Source organism: Ammospiza nelsoni, chromosome 4 (assembly GCF_027579445.1).
Source record: "Ammospiza nelsoni isolate bAmmNel1 chromosome 4, bAmmNel1.pri, whole genome shotgun sequence".
NCBI classification, from domain to species: Eukaryota; Metazoa; Chordata; class Aves; order Passeriformes; family Passerellidae; genus Ammospiza; species Ammospiza nelsoni.
This window is the reverse complement of record NC_080636.1, coordinates 24,019,259-24,039,042: the sequence shown is the minus strand read 5'-3', so window position 1 is coordinate 24,039,042 and position 19,784 is coordinate 24,019,259. Positions and strand designations below refer to the sequence as shown.

At 40.1% G+C, this 19,784-nt stretch overlaps 1 protein-coding gene across 3 annotated transcripts in view; it reads right to left on the bottom strand.

The window, feature by feature from the left end:
* Positions 1-4,488: 4,488 nt before the first annotated feature.
* Positions 4,489-19,784, bottom strand: part of LIMCH1 (LIM and calponin homology domains 1) — a 174,408-nt gene continuing 159,112 nt past the window's right edge. For all 3 annotated transcript variants that reach the window (XM_059471429.1, XM_059471431.1, XM_059471430.1), the window contains 9 exons: positions 19,615-19,707; positions 18,541-18,645; positions 17,074-17,210; positions 16,153-16,283; positions 14,223-14,346; positions 12,916-12,993; positions 10,888-10,996; positions 9,930-10,032; positions 4,489-7,543 (listed from right to left, as the gene is read on the bottom strand). In XM_059471429.1, coding sequence (XP_059327412.1) covers positions 7,518-7,543; positions 9,930-10,032; positions 10,888-10,996; positions 12,916-12,993; positions 14,223-14,346; positions 16,153-16,283; positions 17,074-17,210; positions 18,541-18,645; positions 19,615-19,707 — 906 coding nt within the window. In that variant the 3' untranslated portion in view covers positions 4,489-7,517. The remainder of the gene's footprint in view (positions 7,544-9,929; positions 10,033-10,887; positions 10,997-12,915; positions 12,994-14,222; positions 14,347-16,152; positions 16,284-17,073; positions 17,211-18,540; positions 18,646-19,614; positions 19,708-19,784) is intronic.

The window sequence follows — 19,784 nt, the reverse complement described above, 5'->3', positions numbered from 1 at the left end:
GTTTATCAGAAGTCCATCGCCGTAAAAGATGATTTAACAAGGCACGCCTTGCAATGAACTACAAGCACAATCCTTTTCTGTATAAAATGGAGTGCGTGGAGTGCCTGTGATGATTTTGACTCACCACTGTGCATTGCCACCAGGTGGGATACACTGGCCCTGATGTTGCAGAATATTGTGGTGGATGGGCTGCCACCACAGGCAGAAAAGTCAGCTGTCATTTTTTTGGAAAGGTGCTTTTAAGTTTTCATTACCAAACCACATGTAATTACACTTCACTTCACTGGACAGTATCATCCAGTCAAGTGAAATATTATTTTAGTCAGAGGAGAAAAACCTTAAAATTGCCTCTTTGCTAATGACAGAAGGATATAAAAATACCAATTAACATTCCAGGAGAAATATAAGAAGAAAGCTGTCAGAAAAAAATTGCAAGAAATAAAGACCTCTATTTTTCTAAAAAGATTCTAGGAAAATGCAGCTGTTTTTCCACAAGGTAAACACAGCTGATTCTACAGCAAAATCTTCCTGTGACGTTCCACATTGCTGTGGGCAAAAGCACATTAGTCACTGCTTTTGAAAGAGATAATGGCTTTTCAACTGCTGAGTACCCCCGTGTATCTGTGACAAATGCTCTGAGAGATAACAGCTTTGGCAGAAGCAAAGTGCAGGGGATGAGAGTTCAGGATGGTTGATTTGCCTCTGCCACTAATTGCCAGCATTGCCATCGTCACACAGATGCACACTGGACATGTAGGTGGCATTCCAACAGAAATGGTTGGAAGTGGGTTTGTGAGGGTGCAAGTTTATTTTAAAAATTCAGCTTCAGTCCACTGGAACAATTTGTAATTTTATCAGTTAGTGGCATAGATCCCCTCTTAATGTCATCCTACCTGTTATAAAATAACAACAAGATACAAAATGCATTTAGGAGCATGAGTAAGATGTGTGTTAACTGGCTTCTTTTTTACAGAGTGCTGTTCTTCTATCCATCCCTTTTAAACCCAGCTGAAGACCTGTGAATACTTAGAAGACAGAATGCATGTCATATGTCTATCTAACACTGTTGTCTTCACATTTAGCCTGTCTAAAGCCTAACTGGGACATGGGTGGGCACAGAGGGTTTGCAGGGGCCACGTCTGGTTCAGCGCAGGGCTTTCCCTCTCCAGACTCTGTAAGCAGTGTCTTCCACTCCCCAGAGACCATGGCAAACCACGACCACTTCCCTCTGCCCAAGAATGATAAACCCATGGAATCAGGAAGGGCACAAAAAGCATCAAATATGAGCCAAGCCAAATGTTTTCTAGAAAACCTCCAGAACATCAGTTCATGAAACAGTTCAGAGAGCTTCACCCTCAGGCTGGAAATTATCTGAGTGTTATTGCGTACCACTCAGGAAAAACTTTAAGACCTCCATAATTGCACAAAGTCCAACACAGAAAGCTCATGCTGCAACCCATTCTACTTCAATACATTAGTATTAATTAATGCACCACACAGATGCCAAATCACTCACTGGAATTCACTTTTCCTAAGAAAAGTTTGCAATTAGATTTTAAAAACCCCTACATTTCACATATTTTGGAAAAATAGCCACTTTGTTCTCACCTGGCAATGTTTAGATGTGGTCCCAGGAAGGTGCATTTGGAGGTGACATCCTCAATTTAAATGACAGGGGCATATTGTTATATTGAGGATTATTGTAACATCTCCTTTGAGCTGTGCACACTCACAAAGTTCTACAAACCAAAGACAACCAAAGAGCAGGTGGCCACTGAAAGAAAGGGACAGCCATTGCAAACCCCCAAGTCCACGCCCCTGGAACAGCAGTTCCAGCATTACTACAAAAAGTTTCCAGAGATGTGGATAGCATGTTTCTGTTTCTGTGCTTGTAATTGGAGTGATTTTGTCTATAATCAGATATAAAAGATAAAAGGAAATTTTGAAATCTTACTTTCTTTTCCCATTTGATAAATTCTTTTATTTCAAGGAAAGATTTGCAGTTTGGTTAGTTTTGATTTAGTTTCTAGACCCATGACTGGCTTCTGCAGGTTTTAACCAGCAGGTCATCTGCTTTGGAAAAAAAAATACATCTGTGAGCTATGGATGTGGCATTAGCTAAGAGAATTTACAGTGCATCAGGTCCAGGGAAGCAGATGGACTCTATGGATGAGTGAACAGTGACTTATAAGATTATCTTGAATAATGGAGGGTTTTTTTTCCTAAATTACTTAAAACCCCATATGCTTTGGGGTTTACCTAGCTTCACTAGTTACTCTGGCAGAGTATGAGGCATTCCACAAGACCTATGGAGCAACAGCTCCCTCTTGCATGTTAAACTCATGGTACATTTTATAAAAAACCTGAACTAGAAAATAGGCAACCCCAACAATCCTCAAATGCCAACCCCCCACTGTACTGTAGGAAGAGTCACATCCTGTCCTGTACCTTCTATCTCTTTTTTGGGCTCTTATTACTTGAAAAACTTGAGCAGCTTCCAGTTTAGTCATTTCCCCTTATCAGGAAATTCAGATGAAATTACATTCCTACCGGAGGCTTTTAAAACTCTATAGGAGACCTGTTTGCCTTTACAGGAGATTTATTTTACTGACATTTTTGTTTTCCCATCCAAGTAGTGGTCATCTGCTCATTTTGAGTGTTCACAACCCTTTCTGATTTTCACTGCAGATGTGTCTCTGTCATCTTGTCATTTTGTCATCTTGTCATTTTGTTCCCCCGTTTCCCAACCTGGTGAAGGGCAGGCTTCCACTCTGCACATTTTATTGAGTAACTACTTGACCATCCTCCCATTACTAGGAAGGGGACCCATCAAGACCCATACCTAAAGCTAATTTTCTGAACAAAGCGGTAGCTGCTTGCTTTTAACTATGCTCCAGAAGAGTTCACTGGATCGTGACCAATACTCACAAGGTAAGCAAGCTACTGATGTTCATCACTGTGCCTAGAGCCTCCTGCAGCTACCAGCACCTGCCTGTGCTCATTGATGGCCTCTGCACCAAAACACTGGCAAAGGAGAGAAAATAAATGAGAAAACAAAGTGGGCTGGATGGAGGAAACTGAGCACTTGTCCCAACTGTCTATGACGAGGGATAGGAGAGGGATGGGGGCATCACACCTGGCCAGGATGTAGAGGAGGCACAGAGCTCTCCTGGGGTGCCACACACACATCCCTCTTTGTGTGGGGCATCCTCTGCTCTGATGTTTGAACCTCAGCTGTAACAGCCCACTCATCTCTCCCTTCATCTCCTATTTCTCCCATACACCCTCAGCTTCATCCCACTGCTCAACAAGCTCAACATCCCCTCTCCCAGGCATGCCAAGGCCCTGTGAGCCCCATGGTTTCCCTCAGGGCCCTCCAGGCAGCCTTTGCTACCTGCAGGTGAAGGTTCTGGGGAGGTAACCCGGTGACACAATTCCCCATTTACAAGGTATTCAAAATTATTTTGCCTGGTGAATGCACCCCCAACGATTCCCTTTTAGGACCATAAATGACTGTGCAGGTCACATTCACTAGAAAATAGTAATAATAATAACAATAATACAAAAATCATACGAGGATTGCCACCATTTTCCCTGGCTCATAGGGGTCACAAACAGAGTTTGTCTGTGTGCCAAGCAGCCTTGGTGCAGAGTTGCTGGAGCAGAAACAGCAGCCTGACTGCCTCCAAATCCAGCCTCAGAGCAGCCTCCAGTGGCAGCGAGCAGCTCCCGCAGACAGGGCCCCGGTGGCACTGCCGGGAATGCCAGCGTGCCTCTGCCACCAGAGAGAGTGCTGGCCCGCATGGACACGCTGGAATAGTGCATGGCCACCACCCCTGCCTTTGGGGAACCAGGATAAAAATGAATGAATGAATGAAAAATTAAATTGTCTGTACATCCCCATGACTCATCTGACAGCCGAGATGTTCTACTGGCACAAACTCAAACTTGTCATCCACTTACGACCCAATAGAAAAAGGGGCAGTTATTAGTTTAAAATTTTCTGTGAACTTTCTGTTGGTGACTGGACAAGTTTTACCCTTGTTGCAATTCAAGACTTAGTGAGACACCTCAGTAAATGCAAAACTAAGCACAAACTCCAGGATCTTTGCTACATGGAAATGGAATTAAGCATGTATTTAGCACTGCCATATACAAAGTGCTTTGTTGGGTGAAGGTCTGAACCACAGTCGACCAATACTGATGAAAGATCTGAGGACTTTAGGTTAGCCTCTTCACAGAAAGCCTTTTCTGTTCATCTTTTACAACAGGCACACATGCTCTTGTGAATAGAGGGCTACAGCTTTCAGTGGCAATCCACAGTGTATTTTGCCATCTCAGCCATGTCTTTTTTATTGTCTCATCTCATACACTAAGTCCTGGGAAACATAGTTTGGCTCAGCCAAGCTCAACCAAGCAGAAGCCTCTACTCTGCAATCCAGGTTCATGCAATAGAAGTTAGTTAGAATAAGTAAAATCAACACCACCAAAGGTAATCAACATTTTATTTATAAACATACATTTACTATAAAAGCTGTTGAGTTTTAGACAAGTTTTCCTAATTTCCAGAGGCATTTTAGAATAAATAAAATAAAGGGAAGATTAGCATAATTGGTATTCAACATTAGCCCCAGCTGGGAGAGCAATCCTTGTCCCTGAATAGACATGCAGATAAGGATGGTTCCCCTCTGGTTCACCAACCTTTACGACATTCACTGAAAACTACAGATGTACTGCATCAATAACACTACATAGCAAGAGTAAGGAAAAAATACACCATGAAAATGGGCTTGTAAAATACAGATGGGTTATGACACCTGTTCAGGTTCTCTGAAGTAGTAAGAGGCTAAATAAATTCCAAAACATCTAAAACCCATTACATATATTGTACTTGCTTAGTAATAATAAATCACTTTTTGCAACAAATACATTTACATTGCAGTTCAAATGTGGGAAAGCATTATTTTTTTATGTGCTCAAAGTTCCTGACTAGAAATGTATAATCTTAATGTGTTTAAACTGGAAAAAAAAAAAAAAAAAAGAAAAAAAAATCTTAGCCTGAATGAATTTGCCATGTAAGATTCCAGAGGGAATATAAAATCAAACATAAGAAGTTGGCAAGTATGATTTGGAAAACTGTTGGAAATTATTCTGTGCTGGTGAGTAGATGTTCATTAGCGGAAAAAAATTGTCATTGCTGAGCGCTGCTTTATTTCGCTTTGAGTACAATCAACTTAGCTAAAGCATGCATACACAAAACTATCTGATAGACACTGGGAGCAATTCCTAAGTGGCTCCAGAGACCCAGTGATGTGTCTGCAGTGTGATGCAATATCCCTCCCCCCTCTTTCATGCACTTTATCCCAGCCATGCTCCTAAGCCCTTTGGGCACTTACCCCTACATGAATGAGAAGCAGACCTGACCTCTGAGACACCAACCTTTGATACACTTGGGGACTGGTTTGCACATCTAACTCTATCAGGTGGGTGAAGCAGTGCTAGAGACCCATACCAAATAGATGCACAAGCATGCACAGTCTCATTTAAAAATTAGGTTCAGACATTATATATTTACATATCCTTAATGCAGCGTAGGGAGTTATACAGACGTACCACATCAGGTACGAAATCTGCTTCTTGAATTTCCATGTTACACATTCTTTGTGGGAAAATGTTTTAACAACCACAAGCAGAGAGTAAGCATCCTGGTTATCAAAACCTTTTGACAGTAAATCATGTAGGTGGTTGATCAAAATATAGGATATCACTTTTAGTTCCAAAACATTTGTCTGATTTATTTAATTTTTACTTAAAAATATTCCCCAGGTGAAGTCCAAGAAGGACTTCAGCTTGTTGGATTTATTGCATCCATAAGTCATTGCTGACTGTGTGCAACAGCTTTGCATTTTCTAAGGCACAATATTGAGGAAGTCACATGTAACTTTCCAGGAGATAGTCACAATGTCCTCCAATGACATCACACAGGTGTGTTTGATGACACATAGTTTTGCATGGTTATGCAACTCACATGCAAGCAACTGTCTAGCATTTCAATAAATAATTGCTATCTAGAGAACAACTCAGAATTATTGCTTCCCTAAGAACCACTTCATTTCTATTTACCAACACATCAAAAGATGACAGATATGCACATAGATAAAAGAAATCTCTATTCATTTAGTTTTATAGTGGTTTTAAGGCAGAAAAAGATTTTTTCCCTCCATTTGAAGATATTTCCAGTAACTGTTTACCAAAAAGTGTTAGGATATTTTACAGTTGCAATACATTCCCTAACTTTGTCTGTGTATTGTAGATATCTGCTGAACCCTCTGCTTCAATGAGCTGCTGGATCACATGCTTAATCAAAGAGCACAAAGGAAAACTGTCCCAAACACAGGCAAGGTGGTTTTTCTGCCTGCAGCCTCCTCCCTGCCCATCTTCCACACTTCTGGGTTTTGCTGACTATTTTTGGATAGTGGATGGAGGAACACAGGCTCAAGGATGTCTAATTCTCCACCCTGGGGGGTTACCCAAACCACATGTGTTTCTCTGCATGAGATTTCAACCAAGTGTAATGTTTGCAAGTGAATGAGCAGATGTCCAGCCCACTCAAATCAATTGGCAAGTCACATGCCAAAGAGAAAAGCTTCACCACAGCATCAAGCTCAGCTCAGAGACTCAGAGCTCCACTCGGCTGCTCTTCCCCACATCACCTTCCAGCGAGTTTAATGACAACACAGGCTGCTGGGCTTATTAAGAAGGATTGCTCCTGATGGGAATTTTCCCATTGTTAATGGTATGCAGTCTTTAGGTTTAATGAAGAAATCTTTATTTCAGAGAATATTAAGCTATAGTCATGAACATTACTTGAGGTACACAAACAAAAATTCCTATGACTAAAGGTGCAATAATTTATTTGTTTAACTTCTACCCTCCATTGAAGGTAATATTAACAAAAAATGCTTCAGAAGTACAGGATGTATTATCAAACTAGTCTCTGTATAAAAAAAGTTATAGCTTCAGTTATAACAGAGAAGTCGTGCTGTGATGTTTAGTTTTCCAAATGCACTGATTAGATACTATCTCAAAATTACTTCTCAGCTCAAGTTGGCATATTCTATAAAGGTTCTGTAAACTTAAACTTTTTAATTGCTAGAAATATTAAAACAAAACAGCTTTATTGCATGTTTATTCTCTTATTACTTTCAAAAGAACAAGGTAACAGACTGGGTATCATAAGCATACCTTAAAGGTGGTTTTGTTTTTTTTTTTTTTTAATAGTACTCAGGCTTTGCCTTCCCAAACATGGTCATACATATTTTGCAAATTTCTTAAGGAAGCAAAAACCAACATATTGCATTTCAAAGGAGCAGGTGCAGTTTTTTTGTGAGTTTTTAAAAACGAGATGAGAGCCATCATGTCCATGGATTCAAGCTTTTACAAGTGATTGTCTGGAGGCAGCCGATACATATGAGAAGAGAGTTCCTTCTTGAAATTTATTAGGACTGAAAGTCATGTCACAATGTAGTTGGCTGTCCAGCAGCTAGACAAAACAAAACCAAAACAAGTAATTGGTTACAAATTTTAACAAATATAGACTTTTCTGTACATGACCTCTACAATTCAATAAAATGTATCTGGAGCTTTATATATTTGTGCCCTGTCTTTTCTTTCTCCTGCAAAGCTGGGGAGGGGGCAGTAACTATGACAAAGATTCAGCATAATTCCAGTGGAAATACATTTTCCTTGCCATGTGTTGAATGCATTCTGCATGAAGTTTTATCTTATTTTACGCCCTAAGTACTTGTGTGTATATTTATTTAAGGCTCTGCAGCCTTTGACTTCGACTCTCATCAACCTGTGACCACTCCCTGTGTTTGACATTGAATACAGAATTTCCTTCCTTGTGAGGTTTCATTGTACAGAAACAACCTACAGATAAAAGCCCCATCCACTTTTATCTGAAAACCAGAAATATTTTGGACCCTGGGCTACTACATAATCCTTAATGCTTCTCTAGTCATCTTTTTTGATTATTTATTTTGAAACAGAATTGTCCATTTTTTCAGATAAGCTTCTGGGAGTCAAAATATTTCATCAAATGTCCATAACTGTCTCCAAACAATACTGACTGACCCTAGGTTAGTCAGAGATTGTCACTTCTGCCCACTGCTGCAGAGGTTTCATGGGGGCAGGAAGGCACAAACCATGCAATCAAACAATGGATTTGACATTTTGCAGCATTATTCCCAGAACTGAAAGGCAAAACACTGACATTGCACCAGTTTATTCTTAATTTCAGGTGTGCAGTGCATCAAATTTTAGCTAAAAAATAGCAACTAGCAATATTTACAGTTCTATCCAAAGCATACAGTTCTATCCTTTCAATTGTCAAAAACAGTTACTGCAGCTTAAATTCAACTGACTGGATTTTGAGATTTTGCATGACCAGTGGACCCAGCAGGAAGAGGCAATTTGTTGTAAAAATTAAAACCCCCATGCCATTATTATTCTTCAGTAGCCATACATTTTCTCAAAACCTATTTCCTCTGTCATGGACTTGGTTACCATTCTGCTGGGTATGTACAAAGGCAAAACATTGTTACACGAAACACTGCACACAGGTCTCTAATGCATTTTCTAGTAACACTGCTGTAGAAGTTATAATGGATAGAGTGATTTCTACAGCATATAAGCTGATAATTTTTGAGCCTTTATCTATCCTCAAGGGACCTAGATGTTCATTTAAGTAAAAAGGACTAAGAAGAAAAGGAAATTATAACTTTTATACCTTCCTCTCTTTTTTTGTAAAGCTGGATGAGTAAATCTGCATTTTAAGGGTCAGGACCTCATCCACATGAGGAAGATTTATAGTATCAAGCCCTATAGGGAAGGGAAAAAGCTATTTCTAAATATTTCAGGTTAAATAAATAATAAAAAGTTGATAACATTTCTTAGCAGAATTTAAGAAAGAAATCACCAAAAAATCCAGTTATACAATAGCACCCTCTAGCTCTGCTGATGGAGAAGTATCTCGTTCCTGAAGCACCAGAGCAAATGTACCCATTTTTCTTCTGGCAGAGGTAGGGAGGTACTTTCCCTACTCCTGAATTTCTACAGCCAGCACTTTTGAAAGAGGGCAAGGGAAATAGTAAGCAAAAAGACCTCTAGATGTCCACTTATCAGTTAAAACTGTAGGCAGTGAATATCCCAAAAAATATTTAACAGGAAGAAAATTAGTCCTATTGTTTTGCATCTTACTGTTTCCACAAGATGGAAACCAGCATGATCACTGACCATCACTGGTGACATTGGGGCAAATCTGAAATATTCTTATAATTTAGTACCAGTTACTGAAATCCAGGACTTGGAAAGACATTTAGGTGACCCGCTCTAAGGCAGCAAAATCACAAAGTTTTCTTTCTGACATGCAATTGTTGGGTTCATTCTTCAAAATGTATGGCAAGAACATATCTGGGGATACCACCACAGAGTTGTGTGGTGTGAGTTTCAGAACGTTCTTAATATTTCACATAACCATTTTGTCCGCAAAAGGAGGCCTAGAGATTTAAAAAAGATGGGAACTTCTCCAAACACGACCTGGGGTCCTAGATCAAGTATAATTATCTACATTGTCTCATGTGATGTGAGAGATCCAAGCCTCTGGGTCATGCAAAATCTGTGCATAGTATAGGAGTTCATGTTTATGCACAGAAACAACCTTTGAGTCTAATAGTGCTCAACAGAGATCCTCTGGGAAAATTTAATGGGCTTGGAAATCTTTTCTGATCAGAGAAAATCATTGAAATGGCGTGGGAAGGCTCCTCTTCCCATGGTGAAGATACACCTGAGTGTCAGAGCTGGACAAAGCCAGCAGTTAAATCATGGCCACAGCATTCCCCGTGGGAGCTGCCAGGCTCGGTACTCACTCCTGGATCGGATGTAGCAATCGTTGCAGTTCAGAAGGCCATTTCTGATCCTGACATCCGTGCCACTCGCTGCATCTCCCAGCTGGCCCTTGCAAACCCCACACTGTCAGGTGAAGAACACAGAAAGTAAGAGAGACCATGCCCTGCTATTTGTCACAACTCTTCCCAAATTTTTACTTTTGTTCAAGTTGTTCTTGGAACGGTGAGAAAAATACCCACCTAGAAGCCAGCCCATACTCCTGGGGAACACTGCAAACCAGTAAGAGGGTTTCTGTAGAGTCAGAAGTGTTTAGGACTGGATTTCAGCAGCCTCTGCTTACACAGAAATAAAGCCTAATTCTTATATTGGACATCTGACTTTGAGGCTGCATTCTGTAGGCAGGTAAGTTGTGATGGATGAAGTTTAAAGAGGCCAGAGATTTAGTCTGGGTAAATGTCTAAAATAAAAAAAATCTTCACAAATGTCTAATATCAATTGAGCCAGAGATAATCGAAATGGATACTTTCTGATTTCTCTAGAAAACACTCAAAACAGTCAAAAGATATTTCTGGTAAAAGCCAGAATACACCATTCATTCCATAGTCAAAGCTTTCCAACCATGGGGCAGATCAAAGATGGCTTTGAGACTGATCATGCTTTTGGAAGGGAAAAAAAAAAAACTTGCAAGGTAAATAATGTTATATTTAAAAAACAATGAGCACAATAGAGAAATTATATGATAGTCCTCCCCCTGTAAGAACAGAAGCTAAATTTGCTTGCTTGATCACAGGTTTTAGTCCAATTAATGTGTCTGACTGCAAGATAACACATTAGTTGTGTTATTTCCACTTCTTTACAAACATGCTCAGACATAACAACCATGTAAATCCCCTGGTCCTCTCATTTTCAGTTTCACATCTACTCTCTACTTGCTCTGTGCATGACTTGAGGTTTTTCTTAATAAAGCAAGAACCATACCCTGAAGCACTGAATATGGAAATAGAGACCAAGTGTTTCAATAATCATGGCAGCTCCTTTTCCAAGAGGCAGACCACAGGTAGAACAAAGCTTCTTCCCGCTGACAGACCTAGGAGGCAAACATGGCTGTAAGAACACTGCACCTGGGAGACAAATATGCCTTCAAGAACACTGCAACTGATGTTAAAATGACAGCATAACTACAGTAGCAACAGACCAGGCACTGGCTGCCTCATTTCAGACTGTGCTGCTGCAGCCACTTAATACTATAACTAGTCAGAGAAAACCTGAAATTGGATCTCCACCTGCAATGCAGAAAATTCTTCAACTTGCACCTTCAGCAGTCCTGAAGGACTGTCTAGACCTCTCTCCTAAATCTGCAGTAGGATGACAGGTGGGTGAAGGTTCAGAGCCCCAGGAACAACTGCTACCCTTTTTCATAATGGTTTTAATGGCAGTGCAGGTACCCACTTTATGGGTCTCATACTTTTCACTTCTCTCCTGCCTGTCAGCCTGCCAGAACTGATTCTTGGCCTAGTGAGATGAATCTGAGACCAAAAGGGATCCCCTGTCACTCTGTGTCACCAATGCTTTTTTCAACCAGGAGAAAAACTGTGTGATACTTCATGAGTTTTGAAAAGACAGTTTGATGAAATACTACTCAGATAAGCAAGTTTACAATCTCTTGCTATGAGGTTTTGATGAAGCAACACAATAAGCCACCAACAGATACAGATCTGGACTGCAGCATGACAAAAGAGCCATTTAGGAGAAAAAAAAAAAAAAAAGACACAGAGAAAGAGAGACAGAAGCAGCAGAAAAACTCATCACAATTAGAAAATAGCCCTTGCTTCCAGCTATTGAGCCCACCATGTACACAGGCAGTACAGACTTATAATGTCTTGTTGGTTCATTATCATTATTCCTTTTAGAATAACTTCACTGGGGTCCCCCCCCCAAGCCTTAACCCTTCTGCTTCTATGTTATTTCTGAGTTCACCTTTGTTTTTACTTCTTCTCCACTATCAGAGTTACTACAAGAGCAAATTAAAGTCTTGGGAAATTTTTAATGTTTTAGTTTTCCAATGTTTTAGTGGAAAAATGAATTATATCCCATTTATTGTTTACAAAACGAAGATTTATTTCAGGAAAAGATAATGCAAAAGATTTTCACATCAGAATATAGCTACTTAATAATATGAAGTAGCTATCACAACTAGCAATCTGTAGCAAGGAAATGATCTGCAATCCCACCAAAACTGCAGCTACAGTTAGAAAAACATAATAAATTGTTCATGTAAAAAATTCCCAATAATTTCACATCAATGCAAGTGATATCAGAGGGAGGATAAAGTGCTCTGAAAAGTGAAGAACAATGTAATTTAAAATAAAGAAACTTGCTGTGTTGTGTTATATTAATTTACCCTATATAATAAGCAAACTGATTTTAATATATCCCAAATTATCAGTGATTTAATCAGGCTACATGTATTTAGAGTTGGTACACGTAACTCACTGAAAAATGTACAGATTGCTTTGAGAGAATCAAATCTCTAGGAGATTAGCATGATTGTGGGCAAACTAAAGTTCAGCAAAAAAGAAAAATGTGTTTCTAGTTTGGAAATGAAAGAAAAAAATTATTTTTAAATCAGTAAGTGCCAATGTCTAGAACAGATCTTACTCCTGAGCAGGTGACTATTCACAATGAAGATATTCTTTGGCTTAAGTGCTCTGAACTCACACTTTGACTGAGGTTTATCCTGTCCCATTTCAATTTTATTGAAACTTCAATGATCAAGCAGAGTTCTAGAGCTGCTCTCTGAACTGTGTTATTTGCAAATGTAACAGTACCACTGAAGCTGGCAAAAAATATGGGAGCTACATGTTTATCCCATGGACAGGTATGAATTGCAACACCTAGCAGACTTAACAGTGCATCCACATAATACTAATGTGTTTTCACTTTGGCAGTTCACCAGCAACTACAAGATGTGTCTGGTCTGCAAAATTCCTTATTGACCTTTGGTACCTGTTGGGTGAGTGACTGAGAGCAGCAGGAGAGCAGGGAGATGACGGCCCAGATCGGAAGTTCTCATGATAGCCTCCCCTAAAACACAGCAGAGAAGACATGTTACTACAGGTGAACAACAAATGAAACCAGGTTTTGTATGGAGAAACTCCAGTTAGTGAATTTCAGGACTTTTGGTTCTGAGTCTGCCAGCTGCTGCTCAATCAGGTAACTCACACAGTAATCAGCCATGTGGAGACTCCTGCCCACCCCACCAATCCATCACAGCTCCCACCATGATGAGGGAGGGTTAAGCCAAGTCACACCACACCACACCACACCACACTCTCTGCTGGCTCTTTACTGAGTAAAAAGGAAGCTACCAACACAGAAAGGTAGTTTATTTGGTTAATGGTTATTTGCTATCTATGCTACTCTGAAAGAACCTGGTTATCAAAACCATGGTTTTTGTTATCAGAAATCATAGGACTGATCCAAACAGTAACTGCTTAAAATGGTTTCTATTAAATAGATTAAATAACAATTTTCTCAAACATACACACAAGCAGTTTATAATGAGGAATAGTTTGATGGTAATCAAACCTCAATCTACATTAGTTTTGACTGGATACAACCTTAATAGAGGTAACAGGTTTTGCAGAAGACTGTGTTCATATATATGCTAATGAAAACAGATGTTCCTTTCTCGTTGCATAGCTTCTTTTTGTAAATACTAGGCAGACAGATTCCTTATTTACCAAAAGAACTGGTGTTACCATTCAGTAAGGCTTACTCAAAAACCACAGGCAAAGTAGCACTTCACCAAAGTTTACAGCAGAAGGCAAATACTACTTTATCTTAATCTTCTTTTAAAAGGCATAATCTTTAAAGTACTAGAAAGTAGCAATCAATACGTGTTTGGAAGATGAGGAATGAAGCTCCTGGATACCATCTTCAAAGAGGCAGATATAACCTGGCCTCCCCGTCCTCATATTTAGCTACTTATTACCTACAAATATTTGTCTCAGGCAATTTAAACAAATTAAGCATATGAAAAGTTATGCAGATATGTGCTGAAAGAGCTAAGGGGAAAGAGGAGAGAGGCATGCAGGGGGTGTGCTCCCTCCTGAAATGAATAACTGTGGTGCCTGTAATGAGAAATCAAGTAGATAAATGTCAGCAGTCTCTGTGGGAAAGCCAGACATGAAGGGCGTCTTCACACTGCAGGACTCATCAAACCCAACCAACAAAGGATGCTGAGCAGGAGTGTAAGGGAGAACAGAGCGAGCAGGACTTCTCAATCTCTTCAATAACCTTTATGTTCTCACCTCCTTGCTTCCCCTGCAGAGCTTGGTTGCTGTCCCACAGCCTGGCCCAGGAATGGTCTCTGCCGAATGTCCTCTGAGCACTGTGGAGATCGCTTTGTCAGCAGCTGCTGATTCCAGGAGACATCTACAGCCAGAGGTGGGGAAAACTCAGCATTTGAGGCAAAATGCTTTGTCAGTATTTATGAACCATCATGGATTGTGGGCACACAACAAAGGAGAGAGATGTACTGCTCCTTAAAACAAACTTCTCAGAAACCCCCACAAAGTCAGAGACAGGTTTTGCTACATCAGAAGACCTCTTTGGAACATCATTCCTCAGCATTACCCTCACATACACATGATCTACCCTGCTGCTGAATGTATTTCTGAAGGGGAAAGGGCAAGGTCAAACAGCCATCCACAAACAGCACTTGGGAAAATAAGGTTGTCGTAATGGAGGAAGCACCAGAGACACTGAAACTTCTGTGGTGCTGGAGGATCCAAACGTCTCAACAGCAGGAGTTAAGGGGATGGTGGTACAGTCACTGCTCTGCATAAACCTACTGATGAACAGTAATTCCTTTGTCATTTTCTTCTGTGCTTCACATGGCTCAGTGACAGCAGCAGCCTCACAGCAAAAAGCAATGACCTGTGAGATGCCCAGGCAGCCAGCCATCCTATCCTTGAGAAACACTGCATTACCTGGACCCTGCAAGATGAATTTTGTGGCTCACAGCTGGAGAAAAGCCTTACCCTGCTGTGTGCCAACCATCTGGTTTAGAGAATGAAAACTTTGCTGGGGCCTATGAAAGGCCTGTTACCTGCTTTGATATCAAGACAATAAACCCACCTGATTATTTAAGGGTTTAAGGAGGGAGCAAGGATGGGATGCTTTAAGAGGCAAGAAAAGAGCTGTCAGAATACTTGCAGAGGACCAAATTGTTGAAAAGAACCCAGGAAAACCTTTAAGCAGGGTTATTGGCAGATGTAGTTTAAAATTGTCAAACCTGTTAAGTTTTCTTAATCACTACTACAAATCCCCAAGGCTGTATTGCAGGATAATATATATTCTGCTTGCTTTCTTTCTTTGTGCAACTTTTATCAAAGCACTAAGAATACAATAAAACTGAGACAAGGAAGCCTACCAAGTTTACTATGATGAATTTTCATTTGGAGCAAGTAATACCACTGAAAACTTTTCAATCCATAGACATTTTTTAGAATAATGAATTTTTATGCTGAACTGAAAACAGAAATCTAAAACTTGATTTCAGAATTCACATTCACTTGCTGTCTTTAGTCCTACTTATTTACTTTCCACTGTTCACTTGTATTAGATAGATAATGATGCTAAGTTCATAAATTTGCTGTTTGGTTTTTTTTTTTTTTTAGGGTGACCCTCATGACAGCAATGTTTTGGGGAAATTCTTTCCTTCAAAAACATCCATACTCGTGGGAGCTAAAAAAATAAATTAACTTTAAATGTCATTAGACATTGCTAATGACAAAATTGAGGCAGGTGTTGCTTTAGGCTTGGCTTGAAAAGGTTACATATCACATGTAGTGATTTTGACTGGACTGAAATCGACATCAAGAATCTAATTACCTACAAAAACACAAAGTAAGTGTTGGAAATATGCTCTTTGTATCAAGATAAATCCTATATGTTGTAGGCATGTAAGATTATGTAAAAGATAGAAGATAAATTTTTTAACTGATACTGTGAACATGCAGGCCTATAAACGAGATACCTGCTGTCATCTCTGATGGAAACAAGAGGAGTTTAAATATCACCTTAATATATTTACCTTTGCTAACATAAAATAAATTTTTAGTCTGAGATAATCCACTTTTGAAGATATTTGTGTACTGTCAACTTCCAAAATGCTTTGAGTTAGGTTCCTGCCTGATTTCTATCTGGAGAAGAACACATGCATGGGAAGAGTCTTACTCTCATCCTGAGTCAGAGACAGGTTCAGCCTGGCAGGTGAGCTGCGCTCCATCCCCGGCATGTGGTGCTCCTGCTCGCTTCCTCCTTTCAGGATACCAGTCCCTGGGTATCCTGAGAGCACCTTATTTCCACTGCAATAAAAATAAGTCACATTGTACAAACAAAGCCAGGAGAAATGTCACCCAGAACATAATGGCTAAAACAGACTTTTGAATACCAGTCTGTTTTTTACAAAAAGGACTTTTCTTATTCTGTCAATTTTGTAATGACAAAGCAATGAAAAAACCTTGATAAATTAACGAGTTTGACTCCAAATAGTCCAAGTCCTCCTGCTTATCTCAAACTGCCACTTAGATGTGCTGAAGATAATTTTGCATTTGTAGGAAAGGGCTTCTTTGACAGAAAAAAAGCTTTAATCCATTTTCTCTATACACTGCTCAGCATCATCAGATGCCTCTTCTCTTTTGTGAGACCTGTTAATTAGCAGTTGAGCAAAGTCCAGGACTTCAAACACCACCTGGCAAGATTTGGTACGGCATTTCTGAGACAGCCAGGCAATTTCACACAGGTTCTGAGTGAAAGCAGCCACTGCTCCTTTAGTCCTTTAGATGGCTTGTGCACAAGACACAGTGCAATGATGCACACAGATGTCTGAGCTGTCTAAGGTCTGATCTGGTTGCTGTGACAGCCTCTTGGCAAAGCCATACAACACAAAGACAACACTTCTGATATGCACAACTAGCACTGTGCATTGCCACACGTGCATTGGTCTGTGGGGCCAGTGAACACTGATCAGGATGTATTGCGTGGAGGCCACCAAGTGCTGATGCTCCAGCATCAATTGTGGGCACATGTGATATCCCAGAAGCCAAGAGAACACAAAGCTCCACAGGGTTAGAAATGCTTAGGGTTAATACATACCTCCTCTTTTCTTGCCAGAGTTCACTTTCCCTGCTTTTCAGAGGTGACACAGTGTCCTGCTCCCAGAGCAGCTTTTTCTGCTTTGGAACTTCTTTTTGCTTGCCTTCCCCTGGACAGCTGTTTGAATCAGTTGAGTTCTAGAAGACAGATGAAGAGGGAACAAGGAGTCCCCTTTGAATTTGGCATTGGTGCACACATGGGAAAAGTACAGGCTGCCCCTAGATATATTGTGTTGACACATCTTATTATCGAAAAGAACATCTCTCATTTATATAGTAGAGCCACCTGACCCTGATAAGGCTCACTTTGGATTTAATTAAGATTTTACTGAAACAACTGGTTGGACTGAGCTGAGCATGAAATAAATTAGGTACCAATTATGGTGCTAAGGATGGCAAATCAAAATTTCCCATTACATAATCTTTGGCAGAAATCCTTGAATTATTTTGAAAGTCTAGACAGTCTCCCATTGGACTTGTGAGGACTTTGTGAATGACCTCAGCTTGCTGTCACTGCCTGGGAGCAAAGCATTACTCACATGCACTGGGCATCCTCAGAGGCAACACAGTACTACTTCCAAAGTGCTACAGGAGTGGTTCATACCTGACTTGTGGAGCTTAAAGAAGCAATGGCATGAGATCCTTTGCTTCTGGGTGCAGGCAGTGCCCTGACTGTGGCATAAGCAGCTCCACCAAGGAAGTTACTGCTACACAGCCATGTGGAAAATTGGCCATGGCTGAGGCCTTTGCACAGGGATGAGTGAGAACAGGGGGGCAGGAAGAGTGAGAGGAGAATCAATTGATACAGTACTTCTAATCCTGAAACTCAATGGACAAAGGCAGATGACTGGATGCTGGTGCCTTAGGCAAGAGAAAATTACATCTGTGAATCCCACATTTACTTGACTGTGATTTCACCTGGGGTGTCATTCCCTGATCTCTGCAAACACTAACTTAATCAGATGCTAGATGCATTAAATTATACATTTTTGCTGCATGAGTGAAAACAAACAAACAAACATAGAGAGTAAACATTCCTCTGTTTTGCTGCTTTCTAGGAGGGTTGATGGGAGAGAAAAGGAGGAAAACTGGGGAGGTAGGATTCAGTCTCATCTGAGATATATATAAAGCACTATTTTACACTCAAGATTTTGTATTCAGGGAAACCACCTAAGATTTTGTTGGCTTTGGAAGATAATTAAAATTCTACAGCACTGTTTAAGGGACAGAGCATCTGCAGACAGAAAGTATTCTCTGCTCTAGTTTAAAATGGGATGATAGCAGTTTGCTTGGGAATACAGCTATTCAGTGAAAATCTGTAAGTTACAGCACTCTGAGGCACCCCCAGTTAGAGATGGGACCCAGGGCTCTTCCTGCTCTCAGACTTTGACAGCCTTTAGCTAAGGATTAAACTTTGCACTAAAGATGGATTACTCTTCAGTGCCTTACTACTCCATGAGAAACTCACCACTGTCTTGCTTCCTTCAGTGGCAGAGGAAGAAGAGGAGAGGAGCTCAGCAGAGTTTGAAGAAACAATGAATGGAACTACAGTATCCTCAATTATCTTTCGTTCCTGAAGAAAGAGGATCAGGAGAGAGTGGGGGTTAAAAATACAGAATGTAAACTGTGAAGTTATGAAACACATAAGAAAAATAAGATTTGGCTATTTACCAAATTTAGATGGCTAGATAAGGACTTGTGGTACTGAGAATAATGGTAACCTCGATTTTTAATTTCCTTCGAGGTTTTGCATTTCCATTCCTTTTACCACTGAGATGGAATTTCCAAAACAGGAAAGAATATTTCACTTGCATGGAATAACTGTTTCACAGAACACAAATATATTAAGTTTAATATAAAAGTATGAAATTACCCTTGGTACATGAGAAACTTATTCTGAAAGTTGAAAAAAAATTCTTGCTTAGACCACAAGTATATCCCTCAAGCACAGATGAGAAACCATCCATTTACATAATGCATAGACAAACTTATAAACCTTTCCCAGTTTCCTTGAATAATGATCTACATACCACAGAAGAAAACCACTATCTTCTAGATTGTTAATATTCCACAACTGCAAGCTTTGAACATCTCCTGTGGATTTATTTTTTTTTTAAGGACAGTTACAAAATTCCTCCATGATCAGACCCAAGGCAGACAATTTCACCTGGAGTTCTACCAAGTCTAGGCACCAAGTACATGCCAAATTACACAGGGCTCTGGCCCTGCAGGGAAGTCTGAGCGTGCCCAGACACAGCTGTACTGACTCACCCTGACTTGCACAGGAATTAAACACCTCCACCTACGCGGAGGTGCTGAGGATACTTGTCCAAATATTTAAATATTTTTCCTCAACATCTATGGCAGTGTTTAAGAGAAACAGTCCTCCTCAAAATTCAGCCTTGAAGAGGATTTTCATTAATTAATCTAGGTATGGGATGATTTTTTTTGTTGCTTTTGCACCCATAAGTGGGTGCATTTAAATACACACACATACAAAAAAAAAGCCCCACAAAACAACCTCCTCTATTGAGCCTTGTACCTCCTCATAGTATCTACGCTCCTCCTCTTCAACTTCTCTCTGGGCCTTTTCCCATTCCTCTTTCAGCTTGTACTGCTCCTTCTGATACTTCTCCTGTACATGGACACAAATGCAGGTAAATTCAGAGCACTCAGTATTAAGAACAAATTCTGTAGTATCCCCACAGTAAA